Source organism: Cladophialophora carrionii, assembly GCF_000365165.1.
Source record: "Cladophialophora carrionii CBS 160.54 unplaced genomic scaffold supercont1.2, whole genome shotgun sequence".
Lineage (NCBI taxonomy): Eukaryota > Fungi > Ascomycota > Eurotiomycetes > Chaetothyriales > Herpotrichiellaceae > Cladophialophora > Cladophialophora carrionii.
The window spans coordinates 3402332-3428750 of record NW_008481827.1 but is presented as its reverse complement, the minus strand read 5'-3'; the positions used below and the strand labels follow the sequence as shown (position 1 = coordinate 3428750).

General features: G+C 55.3%; 6 protein-coding genes across 6 annotated transcripts; 4 read left to right on the top strand and 2 right to left on the bottom strand.

Moving 5' to 3' along the window:
• Positions 1-339: 339 nt before the first annotated feature.
• G647_03301 (uncharacterized protein) lies at positions 340-4799 on the bottom strand (the record flags this gene model as incomplete). The annotated part of the gene is made up of 2 exons (XM_008727647.1): positions 340-1598; positions 1649-4799. 2 exons carry the CDS (start codon positions 4797-4799, stop codon positions 340-342), a joined length of 4410 nt encoding a protein of 1469 aa, XP_008725869.1.
• A 1303-nt stretch (positions 4800-6102) lies between these two features.
• G647_03300 (uncharacterized protein) lies at positions 6103-7990 on the top strand (the record flags this gene model as incomplete). Its single annotated transcript, XM_008727646.1, has 3 exons — positions 6103-6759; positions 6817-6998; positions 7063-7990. The coding sequence occupies 3 exons, from the start codon at positions 6103-6105 to the stop codon at positions 7988-7990; spliced, it is 1767 nt and encodes a 588-aa protein (XP_008725868.1).
• A 260-nt stretch (positions 7991-8250) lies between these two features.
• G647_03299 (uncharacterized protein) lies at positions 8251-10440 on the bottom strand (the record flags this gene model as incomplete). The annotated part of the gene is made up of 10 exons (XM_008727645.1): positions 8251-8584; positions 8641-8657; positions 8722-8842; positions 8896-8985; positions 9065-9161; positions 9211-9504; positions 9564-9795; positions 9847-10033; positions 10097-10149; positions 10204-10440. 10 exons carry the CDS (start codon positions 10438-10440, stop codon positions 8251-8253), a joined length of 1662 nt encoding a protein of 553 aa, XP_008725867.1.
• A 1042-nt stretch (positions 10441-11482) lies between these two features.
• G647_03298 (uncharacterized protein) lies at positions 11483-11854 on the top strand (the record flags this gene model as incomplete). Its single annotated transcript, XM_008727644.1, has 1 exon — positions 11483-11854. One exon carries the CDS (start codon positions 11483-11485, stop codon positions 11852-11854), a length of 372 nt encoding a protein of 123 aa, XP_008725866.1.
• Positions 11855-13238: 1384 nt separating this feature from the next.
• G647_03297 (uncharacterized protein) lies at positions 13239-15068 on the top strand (the record flags this gene model as incomplete). Its single annotated transcript, XM_008727643.1, has 2 exons — positions 13239-13743; positions 13825-15068. 2 exons carry the CDS (start codon positions 13239-13241, stop codon positions 15066-15068), a joined length of 1749 nt encoding a protein of 582 aa, XP_008725865.1.
• A 3635-nt stretch (positions 15069-18703) lies between these two features.
• G647_03296 (uncharacterized protein) lies at positions 18704-24661 on the top strand (the record flags this gene model as incomplete). Its single annotated transcript, XM_008727642.1, has 1 exon — positions 18704-24661. The coding sequence occupies one exon, from the start codon at positions 18704-18706 to the stop codon at positions 24659-24661; it is 5958 nt and encodes a 1985-aa protein (XP_008725864.1).
• Positions 24662-26419: the final 1758 nt, after the last annotated feature.

Genomic DNA, 26419 nt, shown 5'->3' with positions numbered 1-26419 from the left:
CACTTGGTTGACGCTTCCACCCCTTTGGCACGGTCCTTATTGCCGCTTTTAGGCCCAGACTGTATTTCTCAATTCACATGTCACATGCTTCCCCCGCAACCGGTCCCCTGATACAGATACTGTGCTTAAAGAGGGATGTCATTATTGTTTTCATCGCATCCTCTATATCTGTCTCTCCTATCGCTCTCTTTGTTTCCCGAGGCTACTGAGTTTCCAACCTGACTGGTAACCTGGCCCTCTAGGGAATCGTGTCGTGTGGGTCATTTACCTACAACGCCGTGGTCACATCCTCTATGCCTGTAATACAAAACTTTTGCAAACCTTCGCCGTTGATTGCTCTCAATGGGACTTCTCGGGCCGGGCTGTACTCGAGCTCCAATCGCTGACGTGCCGGCTTCCGGGTCCAAGTCCGCCAACATCGCGACGGTTGCGAGGCGCCTTTGGTTCCAAACTATCAGAAGTCGTCCTGCTTCCTGTTGAGCTGCCAGGAACGCGTGTTTTTTCGAGGATCGAAGAGACCAAGGCTTCTGCATCGGCATCGATATGCGCCAGGTCGATGGCAGAGAGAGTGCCCTCGGGCGGCGGGCCGGGTATGTCCAACAGGGGATAAGTATATCCCTGTGATTCAGGGCCGGGGGAAGACGTCCCTGTTGGTGGAATAACACCGTCTTGTGTGGCATTGAGTAGCAACACGTTCTCTTCCGTCAACGCCATAGGGGAAGCACCAGCCGTGGATTCGCTCGCCTGTCTATCGGGCGCCTGGAGATCAGGTGCATAGTCATTGTCGACTCTCAGTACAGGGGTAATGTGAGAGTTTCCGTGAGCCATATCTGTTGCTGAGAGCAACTTTGCGTCTCGTAACGCTCGAGCTTGATCCTCGGCCGCGGCACGTCTCGCTGCGCGATCCGCCTCTGTCTCACCACCAGGAATCTCAGACTCGAGGAGAGCCCTGGAAATACCCGATCGGCGTGCCACCGCTCGCCCGGCAACATCCTCTGACTCTCCTGATGGCAATGGTGCGTTAAGCTCGTCCGCGTCCGCCTGCGTGTCGTGGCTGCCATTACGGGCACAAAACTCGCTGGCAATCGCGTCGTTTCGTGCGCAGATTGACGAATGATCGGTGCAAGCCCTTCCCAGGTTTGGCTTCTTGGAATCTGTGCCATTCACCGACAACTTCTGCCGCTCTTGAATGGTGCGCCCCCGTGACACCCACTTCAGGATCGTCTTCTCCAGAAGGGATCGCTTCACCGGCTTAGCCATGTAGTCGTCCATTCCTGCCTTCTCACATTTCTCACGATCTCCCTGGATTGCCGAGGCCGTCATTGCCACAATAGGAATGTGTGGAATGGCCTGGATGTCCTTGAATGGAGCATGATGTCGCAACATATGCGTAGCATGATAACCATCCAGAACTGGCATTTGCACATCCATGAGTATCAGCGATGGGACGGGATATTCCTTGGCCTGTTCTGGTGACAGGTCTGGAGAGGTTGCTTTCAGAAGGTATTCCAACGCCTCCTTGCCGTTCCACACGGCCTTCACCGAAAACTTTAGAGCTTGGATGAATCGCAACGCAATTTGCTGATTGACAGGATTGTCTGGCGGAAGTTAGCACTGCCTCATCCTAGATTCTGTAGTACATATCTACCTTCAACGACCAGAACATGGATCTGGTCTCTGGGAAGTTCCGGTTCCATGCTCTGCGTTGCTGGCTGCGATGAAACACCTACACGGCGAATGTCATTCGCATTTGTGTCTGCTACCGACTGAAGTGGCGAAGCTCCCCTTTCAAATCTTCGACTCTCAGGCCTTGGGGAATCTGGTATTGACATAGACAGGTCGGATTGGAGGCGGTCAGGCATGCTGCCGACCTCGAGGAATGCCGTTGGAGAACCCACTGGATATTCGGGCATTTTCAGAGGGATTGTGAACGTAGCTCTGGTACCGGCATCGAGTTTGGACTCGAGGCGAATAGTCCCGTGCATCAGATCGACGAGGTTTTTGCTTATCGTCAATCCAAGGCCGGTACCACCAAACCGTCTAGCAGTGCTCGAGTCGGCTTGACTGAAGGGTCGGAACAACCTCTTCTTGACCTCTTCCTCGATCCCAATACCGCTGTCCTCCACACAGAACTCCACCGTCACCGTGTCAGAGGTCTGACTAAGGATGTCCGCCCTCAGTCTGACGTATCCTTCCGACGTGAATTTGATACTGTTTGTCAGGAGATTGACCAAGATTTGCCGAATGCGTCCGGGGTCGCCGAGCAAGATGAGGTCTTCAGAAGGTCCAAGTTGAATATCGCTGCTGAACTGCAGCCCTTTCCGCTGGGCTGCGAACGAGAGCATCTTTGCGACATCCCGGAGAACCACCCCCAGACTGAATTGCACTTCTTCAATGTCCAGCCGGCCGGATTCGATCTTGGAAAAGTCCAGAATGTCGTTGATGACGGTCAGAAGAGAATTGGCCGACCTCTGGATGTTCTGCGCAAACTCGCTCTGTTCGGCATCGAGGTTCGTGTCCATCAGCAACTCGCTCATGCCCAAGACGCCAGCAATTGGTGTCCGGATTTCATGGGACATATTGGCAAGAAAACTACTCTTCATCTTGCTGGCCTCTTTTGCTGCAGCCTCGTTAGCGAGCAGCTTGATATTTTCCTGCTCTTTGCGCCGCAACCCAGTGACGTCGGATACGATCACAATGACTCCAGCGATGTAGTTCTCATCTTCCACCCCCTTAGGGCCCGTCTTGCCTTTCATAGGCACCATTGTGGAGCGGAACCATCGGGCATTAGCTTCGTTCTCAAGGATCTCCAGGTCAGACAGGCCTGACATCAGCCGGGCAAGGGCCTCTTCGAACTTGACGATGTCCTGCGGCGCAAGGTAGTCTCCCACCACGTCAAGAACCTGCGAACCAATGATTCTGTCATGAACAGGGTCGCCCATGATGAAATCTCCTTCATAGAACGTCACCGTCCGTTCTCGATCAATGATCCACATGGTCATCTGCGAGTGTTTCAGCACGTCCAGCAATTGCTGTCGAGCTCTCTGACCGCTGACTTTGGCATCCACAATATCTTGGATATCTGTGCAGGTGCCAAACCACTTGAGGATGTTGCCGGTCTTGTGATCTCGCATAGGCAAAGCTCTCCCCAGCATCCACCTCCATTGGCCGTCAACCCTCTTGCAACGGTATTCAGTGGTGTACTCCTCTCCGGTAGCCAGCGCATGTTGCCACCTACGGGTTGTGTCCGGCATGTCTTCCACATGGAACGGCAATTGCCATCCGAGGCCCAAGGAATCTGTCGCGCTGAGGCCAGTATAATCGTACCATCGTTGCGACCAGTAGGTAACGAGGCCCTCGGGTGTTGTGGTGAATATCATTTGCGGCATCATGTCACAGATCAAGCGAAACTGCTCCTCGTTTTCTGCAGTTTGATGGGCAAGCTGTTCTGTGTATTCGGTAATATCTTTGAACGCGACCATGCCAGCCAAGAAATCTCCGGACCGCTCGTCGTAGACAGGATGCCCGCTTACCTCGAAATTGGACCTTTTCCCAGTCTTTTCGTTCAGTAACCCTACCTGCCAGTTTGTAAAAGCTTGCTGGTTGCGACACAGTGCCACGATGGGGTTAGCGGCCTCACCGAGTTCTCTGGAGAAATCCGGAGTCCACGGGCGGAGTCTGGACATAAAATCATACGAGTGTTCAGAGACGGGGTCGGTGTTGACTTCGAGCAGTTTCCGAGCTGCGGTATTCGGGAACACGACACTCTCGTCCCTCCACATAGCGACCAGTGGAATGTCAACGGCGCGCAGCATGGCATTCTTCATCTTTAAAACCTTCTGGAAATCTGTGAAGGTGGACGGAGCAGTACATTTCGGAGGAGGAGCAATTGAAGGAAACGAAAGGCTTCCTTCCTGATCTAAAGGTGCAGGAGAGGTGACATCCGGGTCCATGGTAGATGATACCGGCGTTTGCCCCTGGGACGACTGTGAGGATCTCGTGGAATGGGAGGACACGTTTCGTAAAGACGAGGCGGAGGATGTACGGTCAGAGGAAGGGCTGGCTGAACTTGTAAATGTCAACGTAAAGAATCGTTGGTCCTCGAGATGCCATAGGCTGATGATCATTCGGCACGTTGCTTGGATACGTGATCCGTGCTTGTTCTGTCGGCTTCGGCGCAGACGTGGAGGCACTTGATCGTGGCGATTAGAGATTACCACGTCGACCACGGTATCCTGAGACTTATGAGCCCCGGTCCTGAAAGGCAGCCTACCCCTCTCCGCGTCTCCATCCCCCATGGTGGTGGGAGATGTCTTTTCGCTTCGAATATCTGATAAAGGTTGTCCAACAGCCACCTGGTCGTGGCTGTCCGCTACGTTGTCGAGGAATCTTTCCCAACTGACCCAGATGGGAACGCCATCCGACACCATGTCTATACCCAACTGGGACAGTGTCTGGCCTCTGAGTGTGTCCGTGGCGCCACCATCGACATCCTCCTCATCGATTCCTAGTAGCCTGCTCACTGCTGCATTGGCTAGGAGGACGGTCTTCGAAGAGGAGAGTACGAGGATCGGTGTCGGAAGGGTCACCAGCGCGGCCAGGGCGACTTCGGCCGCCACGGGGAGGGGAGAGACGTGGGCGTGGGTGTGGTAGCCATCGGCAGGGGGAGGTTTGACATGCTGTCGACCTCCGTGACTGATGGGAAGCGACGAGGTTCTCGGCTGCGCTGGACGAACGGGGCGCACAATCCCGTTTGCATTCAGTGGTCTATGTGCAGCTTCCGCATCGCCGACAACCATTTCCTGAAGTACCACCGCTGCGTTGGTCGCGAGGTGGTAAGAGGAACTGGTCCGCGGTGGTTGCAACTCGAGATTGAATGTCTTTCGTCGGTTAGCAACAAATGCAGGCGACGACGGTGGTTTGGGCGTGTGGTGCGCGCGGCGGATGATGACGTCGGCGACGGTCCAGACCCTTGAGCCTTAAGATCGCCGAGATTCTCATGTTGTGGTCCCCAGATTACGGAGGACTCGTAGCTCGTATCACAGGACTGGGATTCCTGGCTCGATTCGGGCTAGCATCGAAGAGGAACAGAACGAGTAGAAATATGCATAGGCGTAATGAAAGAAAGGACAGCAAGGGGAATGGGGAGAGATGGTGCCTCTCAGCGATGAGATACAGGTCCAAGAGAATGATTGCGGGAATTGCATGACGGCGAGCACAGTGGAATTGAAAATGAATTTTCGAGCCTTGAACAGACCGTCATCGATGTCCACTCTCAGTGCGGCTAATGGCCTCAAACTCACCTTTCATCGAGGATGCAGTCACTCTTGCTTGAAGCAGCTTTATGACAGCGCAGCGGCGGGATTGTCGCAGCGGAGAAGCGTCAGATACTGTACGTAGCAAGGCATCTGACGAGCAAGATTTCAGTCTGATGTTCCTCCAATCGACGTTACGCCACGCGAGCTGGAGACTTGTGATTGCCCAAGGGATGCATCTACGCAGCCAATCACTTCAGTGTGCCTGTCACCTGAGATATCTACAGGGGTACTCCGTACAGTGGTGTGTCCTCCGTAAGCAGGTGAATTGGAGCGCATCAGGCTCCCAGGGCTCACTATGTATACCCCAGTACGAGTACACCTTGGTCCAAATCAACATCTTGTCTACTTGGAGACGCCGTAATAGCCGTCCGTTCTCTTCATACTGCGACTACTTAGCGACTCCGAGTCTTCGGCTATAAGTTTCGTGGCCTCGGCGTTGATCACGATGCTGCAGCTCTTGGTCTTAGGCATCTCGAGGCGGACGGCAGACGAAAGTCAACCGCTACACGGCCCGTCCTCGCTCTGGTGGTGCCCGGGGCGGGACTGACGGTTCCCAGGCAGTGGCTATGTATTACCATCAGGTCGCCTGAAAAGGCAGATCGACCTTCTTCAGAGCTCTTTTCCTGCTCGCGTCGGCGGCCTGAACCCATCGTGCCCCAGTATACTGTAAGTATACATATCCTCCGACCGGAGCGCGATCCAAGACCTCTATCATCTTCACGCCATACGCTGTACATGATACATACGCTTCCCGGCGGTCTGTGGACAGATCCATTCCGCGAAGATGGTTCGATCAACTGCACAACCTCCGCCCGAGACGCTGCCTCTTGACTTGTCTAAGTATCCCAAGCTATCTCCCGCCCAAGTCGGCCACCTGCGTCACTTCCACAACCTCGCATTCCAGCCTGATGGAGAATGGAGCAAGATGGGTGCCCAGGAGCCTCTTCAGGAGTTCCTCGATGCCTACCGGTACCAGCTGGCCACGATGGCTTATGCCACGGGAGTCGCTCACTACCACCGCTTACCTGCAGCGCGCTCCATCTTCAAGCCACTGCTGCGCCAGCTGATTCACAAGATGCTCCGACGAGAGGTCTGGGCATACTGGTTCGCGACTAGTCTCGGTGGCGTCCGCACCGATCCCAGTCTGCAGAAACTGCGGGAGCCATGGGCCGACCCTGTCGTGAGGGAGAACATCATGTACAGCGGTCATCTTTTGCTGATGACGAGTCTCTACGCCATGCTCTTTGACGACGACGAGTTCGAGAAGCCCGAGTCCATTGTGTTCAAGTGGGACCCCCTCTTCTATGGCCTGGGCGACGAAACCTTTTCCTATGACAACCGCAGCCTCCAGGCCGCCATCACGAGGGAGATGGAGAGAAACGGCTGGGTGGGCGTCTGCTGTGAGCCAAACGTAGTATTTGTCGTGTGTAATCAGTTCCCGGTACGTCTCCCCGCCAGCGTAGTGACCACCTCCACCACGGAACTGACATCAAGCTAGATCATCGCCATGAGATACAACGACTCTCGAGACGGCACCAACAAAGTCGACGAGATCCTCACCAAGTACAAAGCCGCGTGGGACAAGAAAGGCATGGTCTCCGCGGACGGCCTCTTCGTCGACATGTGGATGGTCAAGCAGGATTTCATCGTCCCTCCTCAAGACATTGGCTGGACGGCATGGTAAGTTTTATCTACGAGCTCGACATGACCTCCTTGACCCGGCACGGCCTGACGCACAACCCAGGGCCGGCACCTTCATGAACGCCTGGAACCACGACCTCGTAACGAGTCTCTACCCCAAACAGATCACCGGGTTCGTCACAACCATCGACGGCCGTGTGCGTCTCCAGCCGCCCATCATAGCCAACCACTACCGCCAACTGGCGGCACGATCGCCATCGACCCCCGACGCAGAAAAGCTGTCACAGGCCATCGCCCTCGCAAAGGCCGACATCGCATCGGGCCCCGCGCCGCCCTTCCCCTACACGAAGCCCTCGTTCGGCTACGTCACGCAATGGCTCTCCGAGCTCGGCCAAACAGACCTGCTCGACGGCCTCCTGGCGTATGCCGACGCGGAACTCCACCCGACATGGGAGAACGGCGGGCTGTACTACCCACGCAACGACACGCCCTTCGTCTTCACCACCGGGGACGAAGATGCCGCCGCCGCCGCCGCCGCCGCCGCCGACGGCGTGAAATGGACCCACGTGTCCCCGTTCTGTGGCAACGCCGCCATCGCGTACAGTCGGCTGAACGTCAAAGACGGCCAACGCACCATGTACGCCCACCCGTGGACGCGCGAACACCTGGCCCGCACGCCCTACGTGGACGGTTTGGATTTCGCGTCGCCGCAGCACGGCGTGGGTGTCCTTCGCGCCGTCTGGGACGCGGACAACCACGCCCTCGTCCTCACCGTCAAGGGGTGGGACTTTGACGGCCGTAGTCTGTGCCCTTCTCGACAGGTGACCTGTGAGCCGGTGGCGAAGCAGCTCCCCCAGGGGACTTGGGCCGTCTATGTCAATGGAAGACTCGGGGACACTGCCGAGATCAAGGGTGCTGCCGGGGGGGAAGATATTTCCGTCAAGTTACAAGTCAGGCGAGGCGAGGAAGTTGATGTCGTCTTCATGAGGGTCGGAGCTGTGGCCGATGGTCATGCCGACTCGCCCATCTAGTCGCATGCACAGTAGTGCTACAGTAAGTAGACACGGGGTTCAACCTTGGGCAGGAGCCGGAGTTAGAATCAGATAGTCACAATCGAAGATCGAAGCTCAATCAAAACATGAACATTGGACGCTCAATACTTGAACCTTCGACGCTGAAAACTTGAACATCCCGCTATTCTATCTGTCTCTCTCATCTCGCTTCTTTACTCCAATATGCTCTCCAGGACTATATACACATAATTCGTAATCCTGGAAATTCACACGACGTGTCACAGCTTCGCAGCCCTCCTCCCCTCAGCCTCCTTCTTCTTGCACGGCAGCTCCCTCCTCAAAATCTTCCCACTCGGCGTTTTGGGCAAGGGACTCAGCTCAAACACGCCGCCCCGCAGCTTCTTGTAACCTGCAACCTGTCGATCTGCCCACGTCCGGATTTCATCCAGAAGCTGCTGTTTCCGGGCCGCGGGTGTCGCGGGCGGCAGTGTCACGTATGCTATCGGTAGCTCGGTGGCTTGCTCGTCCGAGTAGATTGACGTGACGGCCGCGTCGACAACCGACGGGTGTTTGAGGAGAAGGTCCTCGAGTTCCGAGGGCGGGACTTGAAAGCTAGAAAGGCATTAATTAGGAACCGCGTGCGGATTGCAGCTAGGCTATGTACTTACCCTTTGTATTTGATCAACTGGTGCGCCCGGTTAACGTTAGCTGGGTGTCTTTTTCAGCAGTGGCACAGTGTTTATACATACCTCTTTCAACCGGTCGGTGACCCAGAAGTTGCCATTTTCATCGACGCGCATGATGTCGCCGGTCCGGAGCCAGTCGCCAACATATGTCTGTCGCGTGGCCTCTTCGTTCTTGTAGTATCCCCTGCGCCGCTATGAGGACCCGGGGGGGCTGTTGAGCTGGTACGTGGGACTCACATCATTGTCTGCGGGCCTTTCACCCAAAGTTCGCCTTCTTCACCGGGTGCAACGTCTTTGAGCGTCACCGGGTCGACGAGTCGGAGTTCACTGTGTTTACGATTGCATGAGCACAAGCAGTAGTCCCACCTGGGACAGAGCATTCGAAAAAAAGGAGGCGTAGACCTACGTTCCGGCCACCGGCTTTCCGGCGGTTCCGATGTTGTTCTCATCGTCCATGGGACTCTGCAGGAGTACCGTCGGGCTGCATTCTGACATGCCGTATCCTGTCGGGGTCAGCTGGATATGGTAGTGGGCAGCTGACTGCCTACCCACCTTGTATGATCTTCGTGTCTGATCCAAACCTCGCCTTCAACTTCATCTGCAGATCTCTTTTTGTCGGGGCGGCGGAAATGAGAATGAGCTTCAGTGATGACAGGTCGTACTGGGCGGCTACGTTCGAGCTGGCCAGTGCAATGGCGACAGGAGGTACTATGTGGGCCCAGGTTGCTTTGTGTTCAGCCATTTTGCGGCAGTAGAGGTCCAAGTCGAATGCCGGGATGGCACAAGTAAATGACCCAAACCACATGCCGCAAAGCACCACGACGCCAAGTCCATAGACATGACAGTCTGTGTAAGCCTTGTTAGAACCAGGCGGGTGAACGCTATATCAGGCAGGTTCAGCTTACAAGGAGGAAAGAAAACTTCCCGAGAGGCGTGATTTGACAGGGAGGGCATCGATATGCGCGTCTGTATCAAATTTGATACAATGTTGTAATGTGACAACTGGACGCCCTTTATCATTCCGGTCGTCCCGGACGAGAACACAATCATAGCTGTCAGGCTTTTGGCGCTCCTGCCCGCAAGCTCAAAAATTGGGAGCCGGTCTTCAGCCGTTTGGCCTGCGATGTCGTCAGGGAACTTGAGTCCATTAGTCTCAACACCGGGTCGGGATTGGGAATCTGTGCCTACGAGAGCAAGACCTGCAGATCTGTCAAGGACCGTGAAGATTTTTGGGCGCGCTGTTGCCTCCCAGTCGAGCTGCTGGAGTGCTGTATTGAGAGCCTCCAGCTTGCTGGGATAGATTGCAACATGGCTGGGACGAACCAGTGAAAGGGCGTGAGCGATATCTTTGGCTAGCGACGCCGGATTGAGAGGTCTATTTGCGCCACAGGCGCTGATCAGGATTCTCCTCTCCTCCCGACGTGGTGGACATACCTACGAAAAGACAGCCCCCAGCCAGAGTGTCGCATGAGCCAGAATGACAAAGTCGGTCTGCAAGTGGGCAGGTACATGAGCACAGGCTTCTACTCGACGTCGCAAGCTTACCGAGTTCGGGACGAGGACGAGCAGCCTGTCCTGTTCTTTCATGCCCAGGTTATGCTTCAACCCCCACGCACACCTGGCGGCTTCCTCACGAAGACCGCCATACGTGAGGCTCTTGTTCGCAATAGTATCGACATGGACAAGTTTGTCTGCCGGCACGCTATCCGGGTTGTACTTGGTCATCAGCATCGGTATCGTGATGCTCTCGTCCGGCCCCAGTGGGCAGAACGGACTTGTCATGCATGGAGGATCCATGCTTCACAGTGATAAAAAGGACAACAGACTCGCGGAACGCTTGCTAACATTGACATGGACGGAGTATCTGGAAGACATCCGAGAGATTCCAGAGACTGGCTTGCGCCAAGTAGCCATGCTGCGACAAGACCCCAATAGATGCTAGGTCTTTGGAGGCCAGCGAGCTTACCCGAGGTTATCATGGCGAGCTTGCTGGCTCACTTGCGCATCTCGGTGCAAGAGGGAGACAGCCATCCGATTTGGTGCAGAGCTTGGAAGGGGGTTCTGTCGGCTTCTCCAGGGAAGACCTCGGTAAGCAGCACACTCGGTTCTCTATATTGCGTGACCGCTATTCGCCGGCTCCTGATCTAGTTAGCAGTTGGTAGCGATCACCACAGTAATGGTTCAACAGCGACCGGCATCTTGAGCACACGGCACAAGGGCGGGCCGTGTCGGCAAAGCAACAAGGTAGAAAGGCAAGCATGGGTAAAAATGATCTCATTGATCTCCCAAGGTAAATACGAAGTATATGAATAGGTAGTAACGGTGAAGTGAGGGCGAAGTCACTGAAGTGTGAATGGAGTCACAGAGGGGTCAAGGTCAAGGGCTCCCGCCTTTCCAGAGCCATTCACGTGTTCCTCATCGTTGCCTCAATCGTATCACCCAAATCGCCCGTTCATTTCTATCTTTAACTGGCACCCAACTGGTTGTCTTCGAGACCGTAGGATGCCTTGCTGCTCATAAGTTTCAAGCACATGACTCACCCCCGCATTCCTCTTGATCGTCATCATCTGCCGCTAAAGTAGCCTCGTATTCGGGTGTGCTATTTACAGAGTCGTGCTACTTACCAGTGACCCCTACAGCAGGAGGGCACACTCATTTCCAACAGCCTTATCCCTCGTCTGTCGCACGCCTGATGAGCTAACAATGTGAATGTTAACGAGATCGCGTTCCCTCTACAGCTGTTTCATCGACTTTTACCTCGTCGGAAGCCTCAAACATCGTCCAGCCATACCCTGTCGCTCTCTGGCACGTTCCTTGATTGACCATGTGCTTCTCAAGCAATACCATCGACGACCCGACGCAGTCGCCGATGCGCGTCGCGGGGCTCTTCAGTCGGAGAGTCCCGGATCCCACGCAGCAGCCGATCCACATAACGGAGTCTAACGACGCGCATGTGAGCGATTCCCAGGCTTCAGATACCAAGAAGCGGAAGGGAAGCCATAAGAACGGTGCGGCATTTGTCGACGTGACAGATAAAGAACCCGAGGCTGTGACAAAGAAGCAGTCGGATGCCGCCGCTGAAGCAGCACCCCCAAGCCCAAAGATAGATGCCCGGAAGAACTGGCGCGGTCGAAGCTCCAACCCAGCAACGTTTGGCTTCGGGCTTGGTGCAGATTTCGGGGCCACGCCAGCATGATGCTCTCAGTGGTTGCCGACGCCATCCACCGTGCCAGGACTCAGTATCCTGTGGTCAATATGCGAAAGTTGAAGCGCTCTGCAGCGCGAAGTTGGCCCTGACGAGGTGTTTGAGATCAGCGGGTCTGGATACTGTGAGATGCACGCTTCTTCTGGCGGAGTTGGTCCCCCCGAAGGATCCACAGTAGCTTATCAATCCGAGAACCACATGCTAGCCACCAACTCTGTGTAAGATATAGCGATCCTCGTTGTGCAGAGTTACAGGGTGTGCTGGGAGACTGGATCTCGGCGTCACGTGCGGATCGGGGGAACAATCCCTCCGCTGGCTGTAACGCACGTTACTGTAACCTCAAACCCGCTTTTCAACCTGCCGGCAACGATGAATCACGGCGGTTTGAGCATTTTTCCACAGTCCCAGGCTTTGGATTAGCGAGAATACGAATACGCTATTGCTCGCGATGCGAAGCCTTGTGTGCTTGTGCTCCTACGCCAATTTGCACAGCGAGAAGTGCAATTCAAGAGACTTGGGTCGAAAGCGTGCAGCGTTCATTCTATCGGAAATGTCAAACGTCGACGTGGTTGACAGGCTCGAGCCCGGCGTCGCCCCGTGTCTCGTTTCTCGTATCTCTCTGGCAGTAATGCAACTATACAAGGCGATCAGGGATGATTCATGCGAGCAACACGCAAGTTGGGCTCGAGTCACTTCGTTCCGAGAGCGGGCCCAAGCCAGCCACGTTTCTCGATATCTCTCACTCACGATCGTCTATAGATCAAGGAAGTACCCCGTACTCGCCTCCGAGTATCCCGATGGTGTCATTGAGTTGACGCCATGGCTATTACTTTGACCAGAGCAGCGCGATAATTATCGCGCGCAGACATGAGGGGCGCGTTCGCTGGCACGGTAAAGAAACGGCCTGATATTCCCCCGCCGGCCAGTCGACCGCCCACTCGAGCCACATTACGAACCATTCAGCCAATCAGTCCGCTGTCTCTGCTCCCTTCATTTCAGCCTCGTTGACGGGTTGCATTGGTTCGAGATGGCTTCGCTGCACCGGATAGACTCTTGCTTTGTCGTCCGAAATTCAGGCAGCATGATTGACGATGACAAACGTCGCGATGTGAACCTTCGGAAGCATCCAAAGGGTAGGTATACATATCATGATACCCTTTGGCTCGGTCTACTGCATCCCACTCACCCAACAAAGAGAGTCCACCTCCAAAGTCGACTTGCTGGATTCTTTGTCCTTTGATAACATTACCGCTGTATCCCGAGCCGCATTCACCACGACTATTGTTGAATAGAGCACCGTCGCAGATATTGAGGTCACCGTTCTCTGTCGACCCGAGCCTCTCTTAACTTGAGCCTTTCGCTCCGGACGTCTACCATGTCCGCTCCTACGACGGACACGACGCCTCCCGTGGCTGCTGTAACAAGAGAACCACAATCCGGCAGCGCTGCTCAACCATCGCAGACAACCTCTTCGTCCTCATCCATCACCTCCCAAGAAGCCAGAGTCGGGGAAAAAGATGACTCGGCCGGACCAGCCACGGAATTCACAATCTCAACACGCTTCATCATGGCCTTCGCCGCCCTTGCGGTCTTGACGCTCATGGTCGCGTTAGACGGGACCTCGATCAGCGTGGCCCTTCCCATCATCGCGAGGACACTCCACGGCACAGCCATTGAGGCCTTCTGGGCCGGCACATCCTTCCTGCTGGCATCCACGGTCTTCCAACCCAACTTTGCGAGCTTCAGCCATATCTTTGGGCGCATGCCCGTCATCATGGTGAGCATTGCCTTCTTCTTCGTGGGCGTCATGATGGCAGCCCTGGCCAACGACTTTGGCGTCTTGTTGGCGGGGAGGAGTATCCAGGGGATTGGTGGTGGTGGTAAGTGCTTCTTCGGCTCCTCCCTCCTGTTCTCCATGACCAGTGCCAAACACATCTGACCGGACTACTGACATTATGCAGGTATCATAGTCATGACCGAGATCGTGGTCACAGACCTCGTCCCGCTCCGATACCGAGGCCAATGGGCCGGCATCATTGCGGCCATGTGGTCGATCGGCAGCGTTTCCGGCCCCGTCATCGGCGGCGCCTTTGCCGCGGTGCAATGGCGCTGGATCTTCTGGCTCAACTTGCCGTTCATCGGCATCGGCGCGGTCATGGTGCCCCTATTCCTCCGCCTCAACGTCATCCCGCAAAGCATCGCCGCCAAACTCCGTCGCGTCGACTGGATCGGCACCGTCATCTTCGTGGGGAGCATGACGAGCTTTCTGATCCCGCTGACCTGGGGCGGCGTCATGTACAGCTGGTCGTCGTGGCGGACGCTCGTCCCACTCCTCGTCGGCGCCGTGGGGCTGATTGCATTCTGTTTCTACGAGGCCTATGTCGCGCCTGAGCCCTTACTTCGCCTCGCCGTGTTTGGCAACCGGACCGTCAACCTCGGGTACGTGACGACGACGATCCACGGCATGATCCTCTGGTGCCTGCTGTACTACCAGCCGTTGTACTTCGAGGCCGTCAAGGGGTACAAGCCAGTCATTTCGGGCGTGGCGCTCTTCCCGGCAACATTCACCGTGGCGCCCATGGCCGTGGTCACGGGCCTGACCATCACGAAATTCGCCTCGTACCGCTGGGCGATCTGGTCCGGGTGGGCCATCTCGACACTCGGCCTGGGCCTCCTCGTCCTGCTGAAAGTGGACACGGCGATCCCGGCGTGGATCTTCATCGACCTGGTCTCGGGCATCGGCCTGGGCATCTTGTTCCCGGGCCTACAGTTCCAGGTCCAGGCCGCGAGCCAGAACAAGGACATGGCCTTTGCCGTCGCCATGTTCGTCTTCTTCCGCTCGTTCGGCCAGGCTCTGGGCGTGGCCATTGGCGGGGTCATCTTCCAGAACGAAATGGTCGCCAATCTCAAGGCTTACCCTGCCTATGCGGGCCAGGCCAGCGAGCTGGCCAAGGACGCGGCCGCCCTGGTGGAGATCATCAAGAACACCGAGTCCGGGCTCGGCAAGTTGCAGCTGAGGACCGCGTACACGGATAGTTTGCGGACGGTGTATATCGTCATGACTGCGCTGGCCGGCGTTTGCCTCGCGGCCAGTCTGTTCATCAAGGGATACGATCTGAACGTCGGCCTGGAGACGGAGCAGGGGCTCATCGTCGAAGGCAAGAAGCGGAAGGAGAAGGAGGGAGAAGTCAAGGCAGATGTCTAGATCTGTGGACTGCGCTGGGCAGGATCCTCTTTGCTGTTGATAGACGGGGCTTGCATGGCCGGGGTGTCGACTCTTCCCTCGTCGCTGGCGAGTTTTGAGGTGTGGGCGAGTCCTGGACAGACACGGACGGATCTATACATAATATATAGCTAGATGTTTATCGCAGGCCGCCGTTTAGGTACATAGATGTAAGACCAGTATAGACGTGTAAATCCCGTCCTCCCGCAGCCTACTTCGAATCGTCACATATGCTGGACCCGGAAAATCAGTCTCACCTACCGGTTACCATGGATGGATGCGGAATCCGTCGCGGCATCAAGTCATTGTCAGAGCTCCCCATGAAGGTTGGGCACAAAACCGCGCGCTGTCGAGAGTGAACATACAACAGAGCAAAGAGACGGTGTCCTGGTTTATGCCGTGCAGGGTCTTGTCCAGCGGTAGGAGCGATGGGCGACATGTAGCGCAGCTGTACCGCCGCCAAATGTGGTTGACTCGACGGTCAGGTCGTCGAGGAGGACCCATGTTTCAAGGTCAGAATTGATCTTATGTCTGACCTTGAGCCTACCGTTGAGAGGGGACGGAGCAGCTCTCTGCTCTCTGCGCCTTGCTCATCATTTCGAAGGCAGAGCTTTTCCCCTGTGAACCCTGCTCATTGATATGAAGGAAAGGTCCAGCTGCACCTTAGACGTAGGGAACACCCTATACATTGGAAAGGATCTTTGAACCACTCAATTGTCACTGCGTGGAGGGACAAGCTTCGTCGACCCATCGTACCTCACACGTGAGCCCGACCTTTATCCGCTCTTCACCATTTGCTTCAAGTCTTTCCTGCGGACGAAAAAGGGCCGACATTGTCAGCATGCTCGGGCCTACAGTATTGACTCGGATTATCTCCGGTCTCTTGGAACAATATTCGGCATCTTCCGAGGTCGCTGTGAGGCCCCCCTCAACCCGGCAGATCCCGTGTCAGTCTGGGTCGCGAGTTGGCTTTCTTCTGCATGTACTCCGTGCTGAAGAGGCCGAAATGCTCGCTAGGCCAGTACCAGTACGTTCTGATAGGTGTCAGCTTGATGGGCAGAGAGTCTAGACTTCACCTCACGCAGCAGTGGAGTGATTCAATGCGGGCCAAAAAAAAATCTTCTGCACATCCGACAGGGTGGCACCTTGACTTGGTGCATGCCGCCATGGGATGGAGGCCGAATTCCGCAGGCGCCATATATAGCAATAGACGAGTCTTCTCCGAGGCATGTGATCCCAGTGTCGGCAGGGTATGTGATGTACCCGGGGGTGGCAGCTCACGCATGTGCCATACATTATTTCTCCAAGACAAGGTGTATAGAGATGCCTTAGTGATCGTCAGGGACATGCTGAATCCTCTCTCATTGCCCCTCGTACTCGTAAGAGGCTTGGACTGTCGGCTGAGATCCCATTGGTACAGAGGCCGAGCTGTGTATTATCCTGAGCCCGGTATCTGATTGACTGGTCCAGGGTACTGGCGTTGGAGCGGTCTGCTTCCGAAGGCCGCAGGTGTAAGCAAAGCGTCACCGAACGACTTGAAACTGTTCGTGGAATTCGTGCACGTGCCGCAGAAACACGCGAAGAGAGAAACATTCCAGTCGGCTTGCTGAGTTCGGATGTCTGGAGAAACCGTACTCAGTTGGAAAAGCCCTCCACGGTTGACATCTCCGGCACTCGTTGCAAAGCTTTCTACCACTCTTCTAGCGTGGTAATGGAGAGTAGATTGTCTCGGCTTCTGAATGAGGGACAGGGACCGCTACCTCAAAAGGTCTGGCAATACCTTCTTTCGATGACCGCAGCGAGCACACGGAGTTGGCTGCATGATGGATGCAAGCGAGGTGTTACTCGTGCAGTAGGGCAGCCTTGGAGGAATGCGGTGATTGGCGCCCTCTTTGGACCTTGCCTACGGACCAGGAGGGGTCAGCTGAGTGCCTGGTCACCTCATTCGTGAAGTCAGCGCTGCTTCCCGGACAGTTTGCAGTTTAGTCCGGATGGTGAGGGCGACTGAGAAGAGCGAGACAGTAATGAATGGGTGTAGCGGCAATGAAGTGAGTCGAGGTTGACGTCGTTGCTCTCGCATCTGCACCGAACGCAGCAACTGGCCACGAGGCTGCTAGCGAGGCTCGGTAGCTGAAGAACACACGTTCTCATCGTTGCATCCAGGGCTGCATTGATTATTCGGGGCGGTCAGGAAAATGTTGCCAGGGAATCGTTGCCGAGGATCGTACAGCTCGTCGACTCGCCAGGTGATTGGGCTGCACACTGACAGCTTGTTTCATCCGCGTCTGAGGAGCGTGTGCTCAAGAAATCCGGGGGGTGCACAGCGGGACGAGTGCTCACGGCGCTTTGACATTCCATGGCACTTGCTGATGTACTGTGTCGTAGGTTGGAAAAGGTAGAGAATGCCAAAGTATCACATCCACATAACTGTCAGGGAATCTGAGACGTAATGTCATGCGCAACGACGCAATCGAGCCCCTCCCTACGATTTCCCCGTCCGCGCTGTCTCGAGAATCCATGTTAGATGTTGACGTCCCACTGGCGGATCAGCAGCGGGCACAGTCAACAGACAGACAGATCGCAGTGAGTGGAGAGTGAAGTGAGGGAATACGAATTGTCAGCGGCAGAAGAAACGATCCAACCACACACGGGGCTTGCGACAGAGGCTACATTAAGGACTGGGATATGGCATGAAAGCGTCGCAGGTCGCATGGCAGACAACAGACTGTAGCGGCGCAACCTGGCTGGGAGTCAATGTCTCGTTGGGTGAACAGCGATGCTTGCTTGATCTTTGTTTAGGAGTTGCTCGATGTGCCGACGAGAGGGGGCCGCCTGTCATTGGCTCCGGCACTGCATTAGCTGACGCGCTCCAGTTAAAGAATCGTAGCCTAGGGTGCCTAGGGAGGGAACTCTGCGTCGATACAGTGGCCGCCCCACCCGTAAACTTTCCAACACGCTCACTGGCAAGTGCACCCGTATCCGCCGTGAATCTCGTCTCTCGCAGTGCAGCGCAGCGCTCTCTCATCGCAGGAAGAGCAACGCCCTGGGCCCTGTTGACCTCGAACTCTCAGACCACCAGTTTGCACCCAATACCGTTTTCAAGCTACCTGTGCAACGCTGTTTTGCTAGAGCCTTTCTGTCTCCGGCTGCGCAGCATATCCGTCCGCCAATCCGTATACTACAGCTTCTTAGTCAAGACACCGCAGACTTCACTTTGTCACTCACTTCTCGACCACCCTCCAACACTGCTGTTGACGACGGAGCGTTCGCAACTGCCATTTCCTGGCCTTTTCCTTGTCCTTCTCCACCCCTGATGTAGTCGACTTCGCCTTTGTTCCCAGCAAGACAAATCACGCCGCTCTCGTCCCTTCCTCCGTTCCTCCTCGCCACTGCTCCCTCGCTCGACACGGACCACGCTTGTCTACACCGAGATCCCTCATCGTCTTGACTGCCTCGAAGACGCCTGCAAAGTTGTTGTCGAGGCCAGAGATGTCAAGATAACGGGCTGATTTTTGGCTCCCATGGTGGGTCAAAAGTCATAGAGAACCCTGCCCTCCCTGGTCCTCGGCTCCACGACCCATTTGTCACCGAAGAGTCCTCCTCCTGCAATTGGAGTAATGGCAGAGGATGGTTCTACACAACAGTATCTCGAGCCGCCGGCCATTACGGCCATCAAAAACGATGCCGGGTACGGAGGAGAGGCCACGCGGCACGCTATGGAGAGGTCGTTCAGTCAGGATATCCAGGAGGGAACCCAAGAATTGAAAGAGGCGGCTGAACAGACACGGAATATCATTCTCGATCTCAGTCTCGATGGCCAGATACGATGGGTCAGTCCCTCGTGGACCGACGTTGTCGGCACTGATCTGGCCAACGTCCAAGGCCACAAGATATCCGAGTTTATTAGCGACGACCCTGAGGTCTTCAATGCAGCCATCGAGGCTTTGAAGGCCAACGACTCGAAGAGTCAGAACGTCAAGTTTGCGGTCAAGATTGGGCCTCGTTCCGACATGGCTACCATGTTGCAGACCGACGACGGACAAGAGCCAAGAGAGGACAACATTGAGACTGATAATACCGGAAAAGCAACTCTAGAGTTGGAAGGCCAAGGTATTATGGTATACGACAGATCCTCGGGAGGAGAGTCGCATACCATGTGGATGTTGCAGCCCGCCCAAGAACCCATTCGAATCGAGATAGCCCTCCCTCGAGCGTTGGTCGAAACATTGGGCGTGGGTGCAGAAATCCTGGCAAAGTACCTGACAGAGCTGGCAGAAGCCGGAGCTAATGACCCCGAGAACCATCCGCCACCGTTGCCTGTTCTATGTCGGGTCTGTGAGCGATCTATTGTTCCCTGGTGGTTTGAGAAGCATTCGGATCTTTGCGTCCAAGAACACAAGGCAGAAATGGACGTGCAGATGGTGCAAGAAAATCTCTCCGAGCATAGGCACGCTATCGTCAAGGTACTGGACGCTTTCGAAGCCCGTCAAGGTCGAAGCTCGACCGCTGAGAATACGCCGTCTGCTCCGTTGCCCGAGTATAAGGGGATGCCAATTGGCCCGTCTCCGACACCATCCACCACTGTCTCTTCCGCTTCAGGGTCCCATAACCCCAGCCCAGTCAGGTCGCGGAGCCCCTCAACAGCCGGTATGGGCCATGCGAGGGCTCGTTCCTTTGTGGTGCGACGGCCTTTGGTTCGCATCGTTGAGCTGATTCTCGACCTTTGTGATACGGCCATGGAGATCAATGTTCCTTCCATTAAGGACAGCAAAAGTGAGGCCGAGGATGATTTCAAACCACAGTCTCCACAATCCGAATCGAGAATCTCCCAGATCACACAGTGGCAGCCACCAAGCAGCTTGGACAATGAGCCCGGGTTGGCTGCGCTGAGTGCCGATACTGAGAAGCTCGCTCGTGCCAAAGTGGAGGCAGTACATCGATATCAAGACGTTCTCGAGTATTCGGAACGTATCCGCCAGGAATACATGGCCGAAGTCGACGCGTGCATCAACGAGGCTCTCATTAAAGCGGAGCGCGTTGCGGCTGGGGAGGAGTTATCTTCGTGCGAGAGTGAATCTGAAGAGGAGGCCATGTTAGAAGGCATCTTGGAAAGTCCTGGAGAAGACCTTGAGCCTTCGACCATGCCACAGCCGACGGTCGAGCAATCTGAACCTGAAGCTGCCCGGAGCACATCCTACGTCGGACTGAAATCCATGGCTTCCGCGCTCAGGAACCCCCGTGACCTGCCTCATATCAGCATGGCAGGGGAACCCAGGCGGTCATCATCTCAGGCAGTCTCTACTGGTTCTAGCAGTCCGATTGAATGCCCTACTCCAAAGTCGCACCGGAGCAATCTCATTTCTCAGCCGCAACCGGTGTCGAACAGACGTTCGATGTACGTCGAGGATGCCAACGATAGCGACAGTAGCTTGCCGTCCACCTCCGTCTTATCCCATTGGCGATCCGACTCCCCTGCCTCAGTGTCTGATCAGGGGCGCCACGCCCATTCCCATTCCCATTCAAGAGACAGGAAGAGACGCAGCATGCACCTTCATGGCCTCAACTCGGCCTCACCCAATCGTCAACATTCGCCCGGGAGGTACCCACCTCCGCCTCCTTCACCACTTCGAATGACCAAATCTCGGATTTCCAGCGGCGAGATTGCCCACTCTCCTGTGGTGTCGCCATTATTGACAGCAGGTGAATATGTGCCTTCAGGCAATGCTCCCATTCTGCATAGAAGGCAGTCGTCGATGCATTCATCTGACCTCAAGACACCCTCCTCGCCGAAACTAAACTCCATCACTCATCCACAGCAACCTCGAGCTCAGCCGCCCTCAATCAAGGACTTCGAGGTGATCAAACCGATTAGCAGAGGAGCTTTCGGTAGCGTTTATCTTGCCAAGAAGAAGAGCACCGGTGAATACTTCGCGATCAAAGTGCTACGCAAGTCCGACATGGTTGCCAAAAACCAGGTTACCAACGTCAAAGCTGAGCGCGCAATCATGATGTGGCAAGGCGAGAGTGACTTCGTCGCCAAGTTATACTGGACATTTTCTAGCAAGGACTACCTCTACCTGGTCATGGAGTACCTGAATGGTGGGGACTGTGCGTCGCTGGTTAAGATCCTGGGTGGGCTAAGCGAAGACTGGGCGAAGAAGTACATCGCAGAAGTCGTGCTTGGAGTAGAGCATCTGCACTCCCGGGGGATTGTACACCGTGACCTGAAGCCGGACAATCTGCTAATCGATTCCAAAGGTCACCTGAAACTCACCGACTTCGGTCTGTCTCGTATGGGTCTTGTTGGTCGCCAGAAACGTGCCCTGAAACAGCCTGAAGAAGCGGTGCCCGACCTTCTGAAGCACGGGCCTTTTACACAGCCAGGGTCGGGTTCTGGTCCTACCTCTAGGTCGACGTCCTTCGACTATCAAGGGCCTCACTCCCCGGCACCTACGCCACTCATGACGCCTGCTTTCACCGGCGGTTTGGACCAACCGTCCTACTTCAGTCTGAATCGTGAGGGCTCTCTCAGCCGAGAGACATCGCTGAGGAATTCAGGCTATCGCAGTGACAGTGGTAGTGGTTCGAGCTTCGATCTCCATCAGCTGTTCAAGAAACTTGGTGTGCAAGAAGAAACTGAATCTCCACCTCAGCTGTTTCCGCGGAAGATCGAAGAAGAGGCTTACAGCCAGGGTAGTGCTTCACCTGACCTATTCCCACTGTCACAATCCATGAGCAACATCTCCCAGGCTCCCTCCGCTCCACCTTTGTCGTCCCAGATTTTGGGGCCGCCACTCTTCGAGCCGGAAGAAAGCGATCGCCGCTTCGTGGGCACGCCAGATTATCTGGCTCCCGAAACAATCAATGGCGCCGTGCAAGACGAAATGTGTGATTGGTGGTCCCTGGGCTGTATCATGTTCGAGTTCCTCTACGGCTATCCACCGTTCAATGCAGATACGCCGGAACAGGTCTTTGACAATATCGTCAACCGGAGAATTGCCTGGCCTGATGACGACGAGGAGATTGAAGTCAGTCCAGAGGCCAAAGATCTCATCAACAAATTGATCCAGCTGGATCCGAGGGAAAGGCTAGGCGCCAACAAGGATGAGAAATATCCAAGTGGCGGCTGTGAGATTCAGGCACACCCTTGGTTTGCGGACATCAACTGGAACACACTCCTGGAAGACGAGGCCCAATTCATACCGAACCCGGAGCACCCAGAAGATACAGAGTATTTCGACTCGCGCGGCGCCACCCTTTCATCCTTTCCAGAGGAACTGGAGGACCAAATATCACCGTCTGGAGCCACGCCAAATGGATCAGACATCTCCAGCCGTCCGCACGATGCGCTTTTCCGTGTGAGGACACAGGCCAGTTCTGCTAAGCGTGGCCTTATGCCACTCCATATTCCCCCTCATGTCATGCGCGATTCCCGCAATAGGAGGTTGAGTGAACCCGTCATTGCAGATGACTTCGGTAACTTCAATTTCAAGAACCTGCCAGTACTGGAGAAAGCCAACAAGGACATAGTAGAAAAAATGAGGAAGGAAGCGATGCAAGCACAAGCTAGAGGCTATGCTCATTCGCAGGCCGCAATGTCCGCCGCTAACAGCCCAGCGATCGGCTCGCCTGGACCGTCTCTTGAGGGCAGTCCGATGATGCCTATGCCCGTGAAGCGCGCGCTCTCATTGAGCAAAGGTCACAGACCCGGCTCGCCATCCAGCCTGGCGACCTCCAACTCATCACCTAGCCGGCCTTCGCAGCCATCGTCTCCGCTGTTGGTTCAGTTCTCTACCGCGCAACATCATGACCGCCGTAAGACGTCTGGGTCATCGCAAGGAAGCAGTTCTCTTGCCCCGAACAGCTTCTTTGATATCCCTCATGACGCTATCAAGCATGGGCAGCAGGGCACTTCTTCTCCCATCAAACCTGTCCGCATGACGTCGGTTTCACCAGCCAAAGCAATGCCTCCGCCACCACGATCTGCAACAGCCAATGGACGAAACAGATCACAAACTGTTGGTTCGCAGGAGAGTGACGGACAGGGCATCCAGCGAGAGGCCTTCGTCCCCGGTCATCATAAGCGCAAGAGTCAATTGCTCGTGCGGGACGTCTCACCTTCATCTTCGGATAATGAGTCGGCCCAAGCTAAGGCGTTGCTGAAAGTGCAGCGCCGCCGGCAAAGTTCGAGAAGACTTTCACAGATCAATTTTCTAGACGGTCCTACATACCGGCCTTTGGACGTGTTGATATGTGAGGACCATCCGGTGTCGAGACTGGTAATGGAACGCCTCTTTGAGAAACTGCGATGTCGCACCATCACCGCGACTAATGGACCAGATGCTTTACGGCTAGCTATCAGCCAGATTCAGTTTGACATTGTCTTCATGGAGTTCAAGTTGCCACTCATCAGTGGCGTTGACGTTGCTCGCATGATCCGAGATACGAAGAGCGCCAATACCGCCACTCCGATTGTCTGCATCACCGGTTACCTGAAAGATCTGCCTGAAGTCCACCATTTTGATACGCTCATGCAGAAGCCTCCAACGACGCAGAAACTGACTGAGATGCTGGCTAAGTACTGTGCCTGGAAACCGGCTCCCAAGGATTTCAAACCGGCGATGCCTCTGACCATTCCCCATCTCAATACGCGATTCGACCCCATGACGACGCAAGATAGCCCCATTTCTGTTGCGTCAAGCCTGGCGCCAACAATGCCTGATTCGTCTTACCGAGGCTCAAGCCGAGGAGACTCCATTAGCAGTGGCGGATTCTTCAGTGATTTGGATTCTCTGAAGAATGATGATATACCTGTCATTATTTCTCGAGCCGCCACAGAAGAGTGGGCAAAGGCTGGCCTAGGCATCTCTGACGATATCGTCATCAATCAGCGGCCCTATATCCAAAGCGGGTATCCCCACCTTGTCCATACAGAATCTGCACCTCCCAGTGCTTGTATTGAGGATCTTGGTGGGTATGGCCTTCGGACGCCACGACGTCAGAAGTCGTCCGAGGCCGTCCGACAGCGACGGGAGTTGTTGGAGAGCAAGATAGACAGTCCTAGCGCTGCGGCTGAGGAAGGCGACGACGAAGACGAAGAACTTGGAGACGTGCAGGTACGAGCTCGGTCACCGATGGGGAAACCACCGAGACCATCCTCAAAGCTCGGGATTGAGATGATGCGTACCAACAGCCGTGGCAGCGTCATATCTATGAGTGAGGACCGAGCAACAGAATCTGAAAGCCTCAGGAGGTCGCTCGAGATCTTGGAAGAACGTATGGAGAACCTGCGGATACCCGAGGAACCAAGTGCGGCAGCGTTGACCGAGATCCAACCACGGAAGAGGCTAGAGAGAACCATCTCGCAGCACTCACATCCGGAGCAACAGAGCGTACGTTCCGCAAGTGGCCAGATTACACCTCCCGTCATCTTCCCACAGAAACCAGGAACAACTGTCGCAGATATCGAGATGCTCACGCCGGTGGCGACCAAGACGATCAATGCCGAAGAGGAGCAGACTCCGAAGCCGCAGGGAAGTCCATCAGGACCACAGACGACACAATCTCAGCGCTGAATGTGATTTTTGCATCGTCTCTTTTACGTGTATATGTGATTATGAGCCAGTTTATGGGATTTGCTTCTTACGAAGCCGAGTTTTTCTTTTGTACACAATGAACTGCATGGCGCTGGAGGGGAGAAGGGAAACCAATGCTGGGGTTACCAGGGCTTTGTGCTTGCGTTCTGGCGTCCTTTCGAGGACGACCTGGTTCAATACTTTAAATAGTCCGACAATTGATGGTCGCTGACCCCAGCGCCAGCCACTATAACTACTGTGTGCCTGTCCAGCCGTTCATCTGGCTTTACGCGTGCTGCCGAATGCAACAAACAGGTACAGGGTGCGAGGGCAGTTGGCGGGACAAAAACGCGAGTGTTGTAGATACTTGTGGTGGTCCCAATACGAATGCGACAATCAAGGTATTGCTTGCGAATGTACACCACACCTGAGGCTTAGCAGACGAGACTAGAGTCCTGCTACAGTCAACTGCCAAGGGCTTTCCTGCTGCTTGTGGATTGCGTTTCGCATAAGCCAGTCAAACTGACCGCGATCACGGCGAGAAAGACCGTGGCTTATAAATAAAGGAATTCTGCAAGGGGCATGCTTGTGGGAGACAATTATACCTTCTTGAATGAGGTCGGACTGACTCCGGTGGCGGTTTAAGTTCGACATGCATGAGGATGCAGAGTAGTGGACAACCGAACACAATGCGATTTACACTTGGTGTATGGAGTACTCGTAGTCTGATCAAACACTCACATACTCTGTACTCTGTACTGCTGTCGCGACTCAAATTCTCCGCGGACGCCATGGTGTTTCCGAAGAGCACCACCGTTCGCTGGTAGATCGACGCTTGCACAGTCTGGTTTGCGATAAAAGCCCGATGGTCAAGTGATCCCCCACGGATCCAGTTAACCTTATTTTTGAGCAACTGCATCTGGAGAGGGGAGGCGAGAGACAAGCGGGCGGGCGGCCGTGGGTGGAAGCGCGCAAGCGTCATGAGCTGGAGGAGGAGGTCAGACTGTGATTCGTGAGGCGGGAGAGACGCTGGCTCGGAGTGGTCAAGACGCTGTTTCTCTTGAGGAGAAAGTCCGCGCTGAAACTGCAGCTGTGGAGTGATGCAGGGCTCGAGGCACTGAAGCACCTTGACGCACATCGTGACAGATGCACATGCAGGTGCAGAAGTCGCGCAGCAGACAGAAGCAGAACAGACAGCCATGTCACTGGATGCGAAGGTCGGGGGAACAGCATTATTGAGACCATTGCGGACGGAGTAACTGCGTGCAAATCTTGCCAGGATTGTGCGGTGGTTGCGATGTCGATCCGGCTGTGCCGTGAGGGCTGCTCGGGCTGTTGCGAGAAGCCCGACTCTGCGCCACCTCAGGCCTAGCTCCCTCCGCTCCCTTTAACTAAACCTGATTTTGGGGTGCAACAGCTGCAGCCTCCGTGGCCCTTGCGCTCCAAAAGCTGGCACCCTGCCGTGCCTGCGCCCACGCCAGCCAGCCTCTTTCTCCCTCTGCAGCCTCTGGCCGTCCAGTATCGCGGTCTGAACCACGGCCACGGCCTCTACCACTCCAACCTCTATCCCAAGAGGCCAACTGAACGGGACTGCGGTGCGGGAAGTCGTTGATCTTCACCGGCTCCGTCTTCGACCTCTTCAGACCTTCACCTTATCTTTATCCCTCATCCTACTCGTACTGTGTGGCGCCGTGGATCTCACTCACGGGCGCCCTATCACCAACTGCGCTCTCGTCCTCCTGAAAGCTGAGGTCGCTT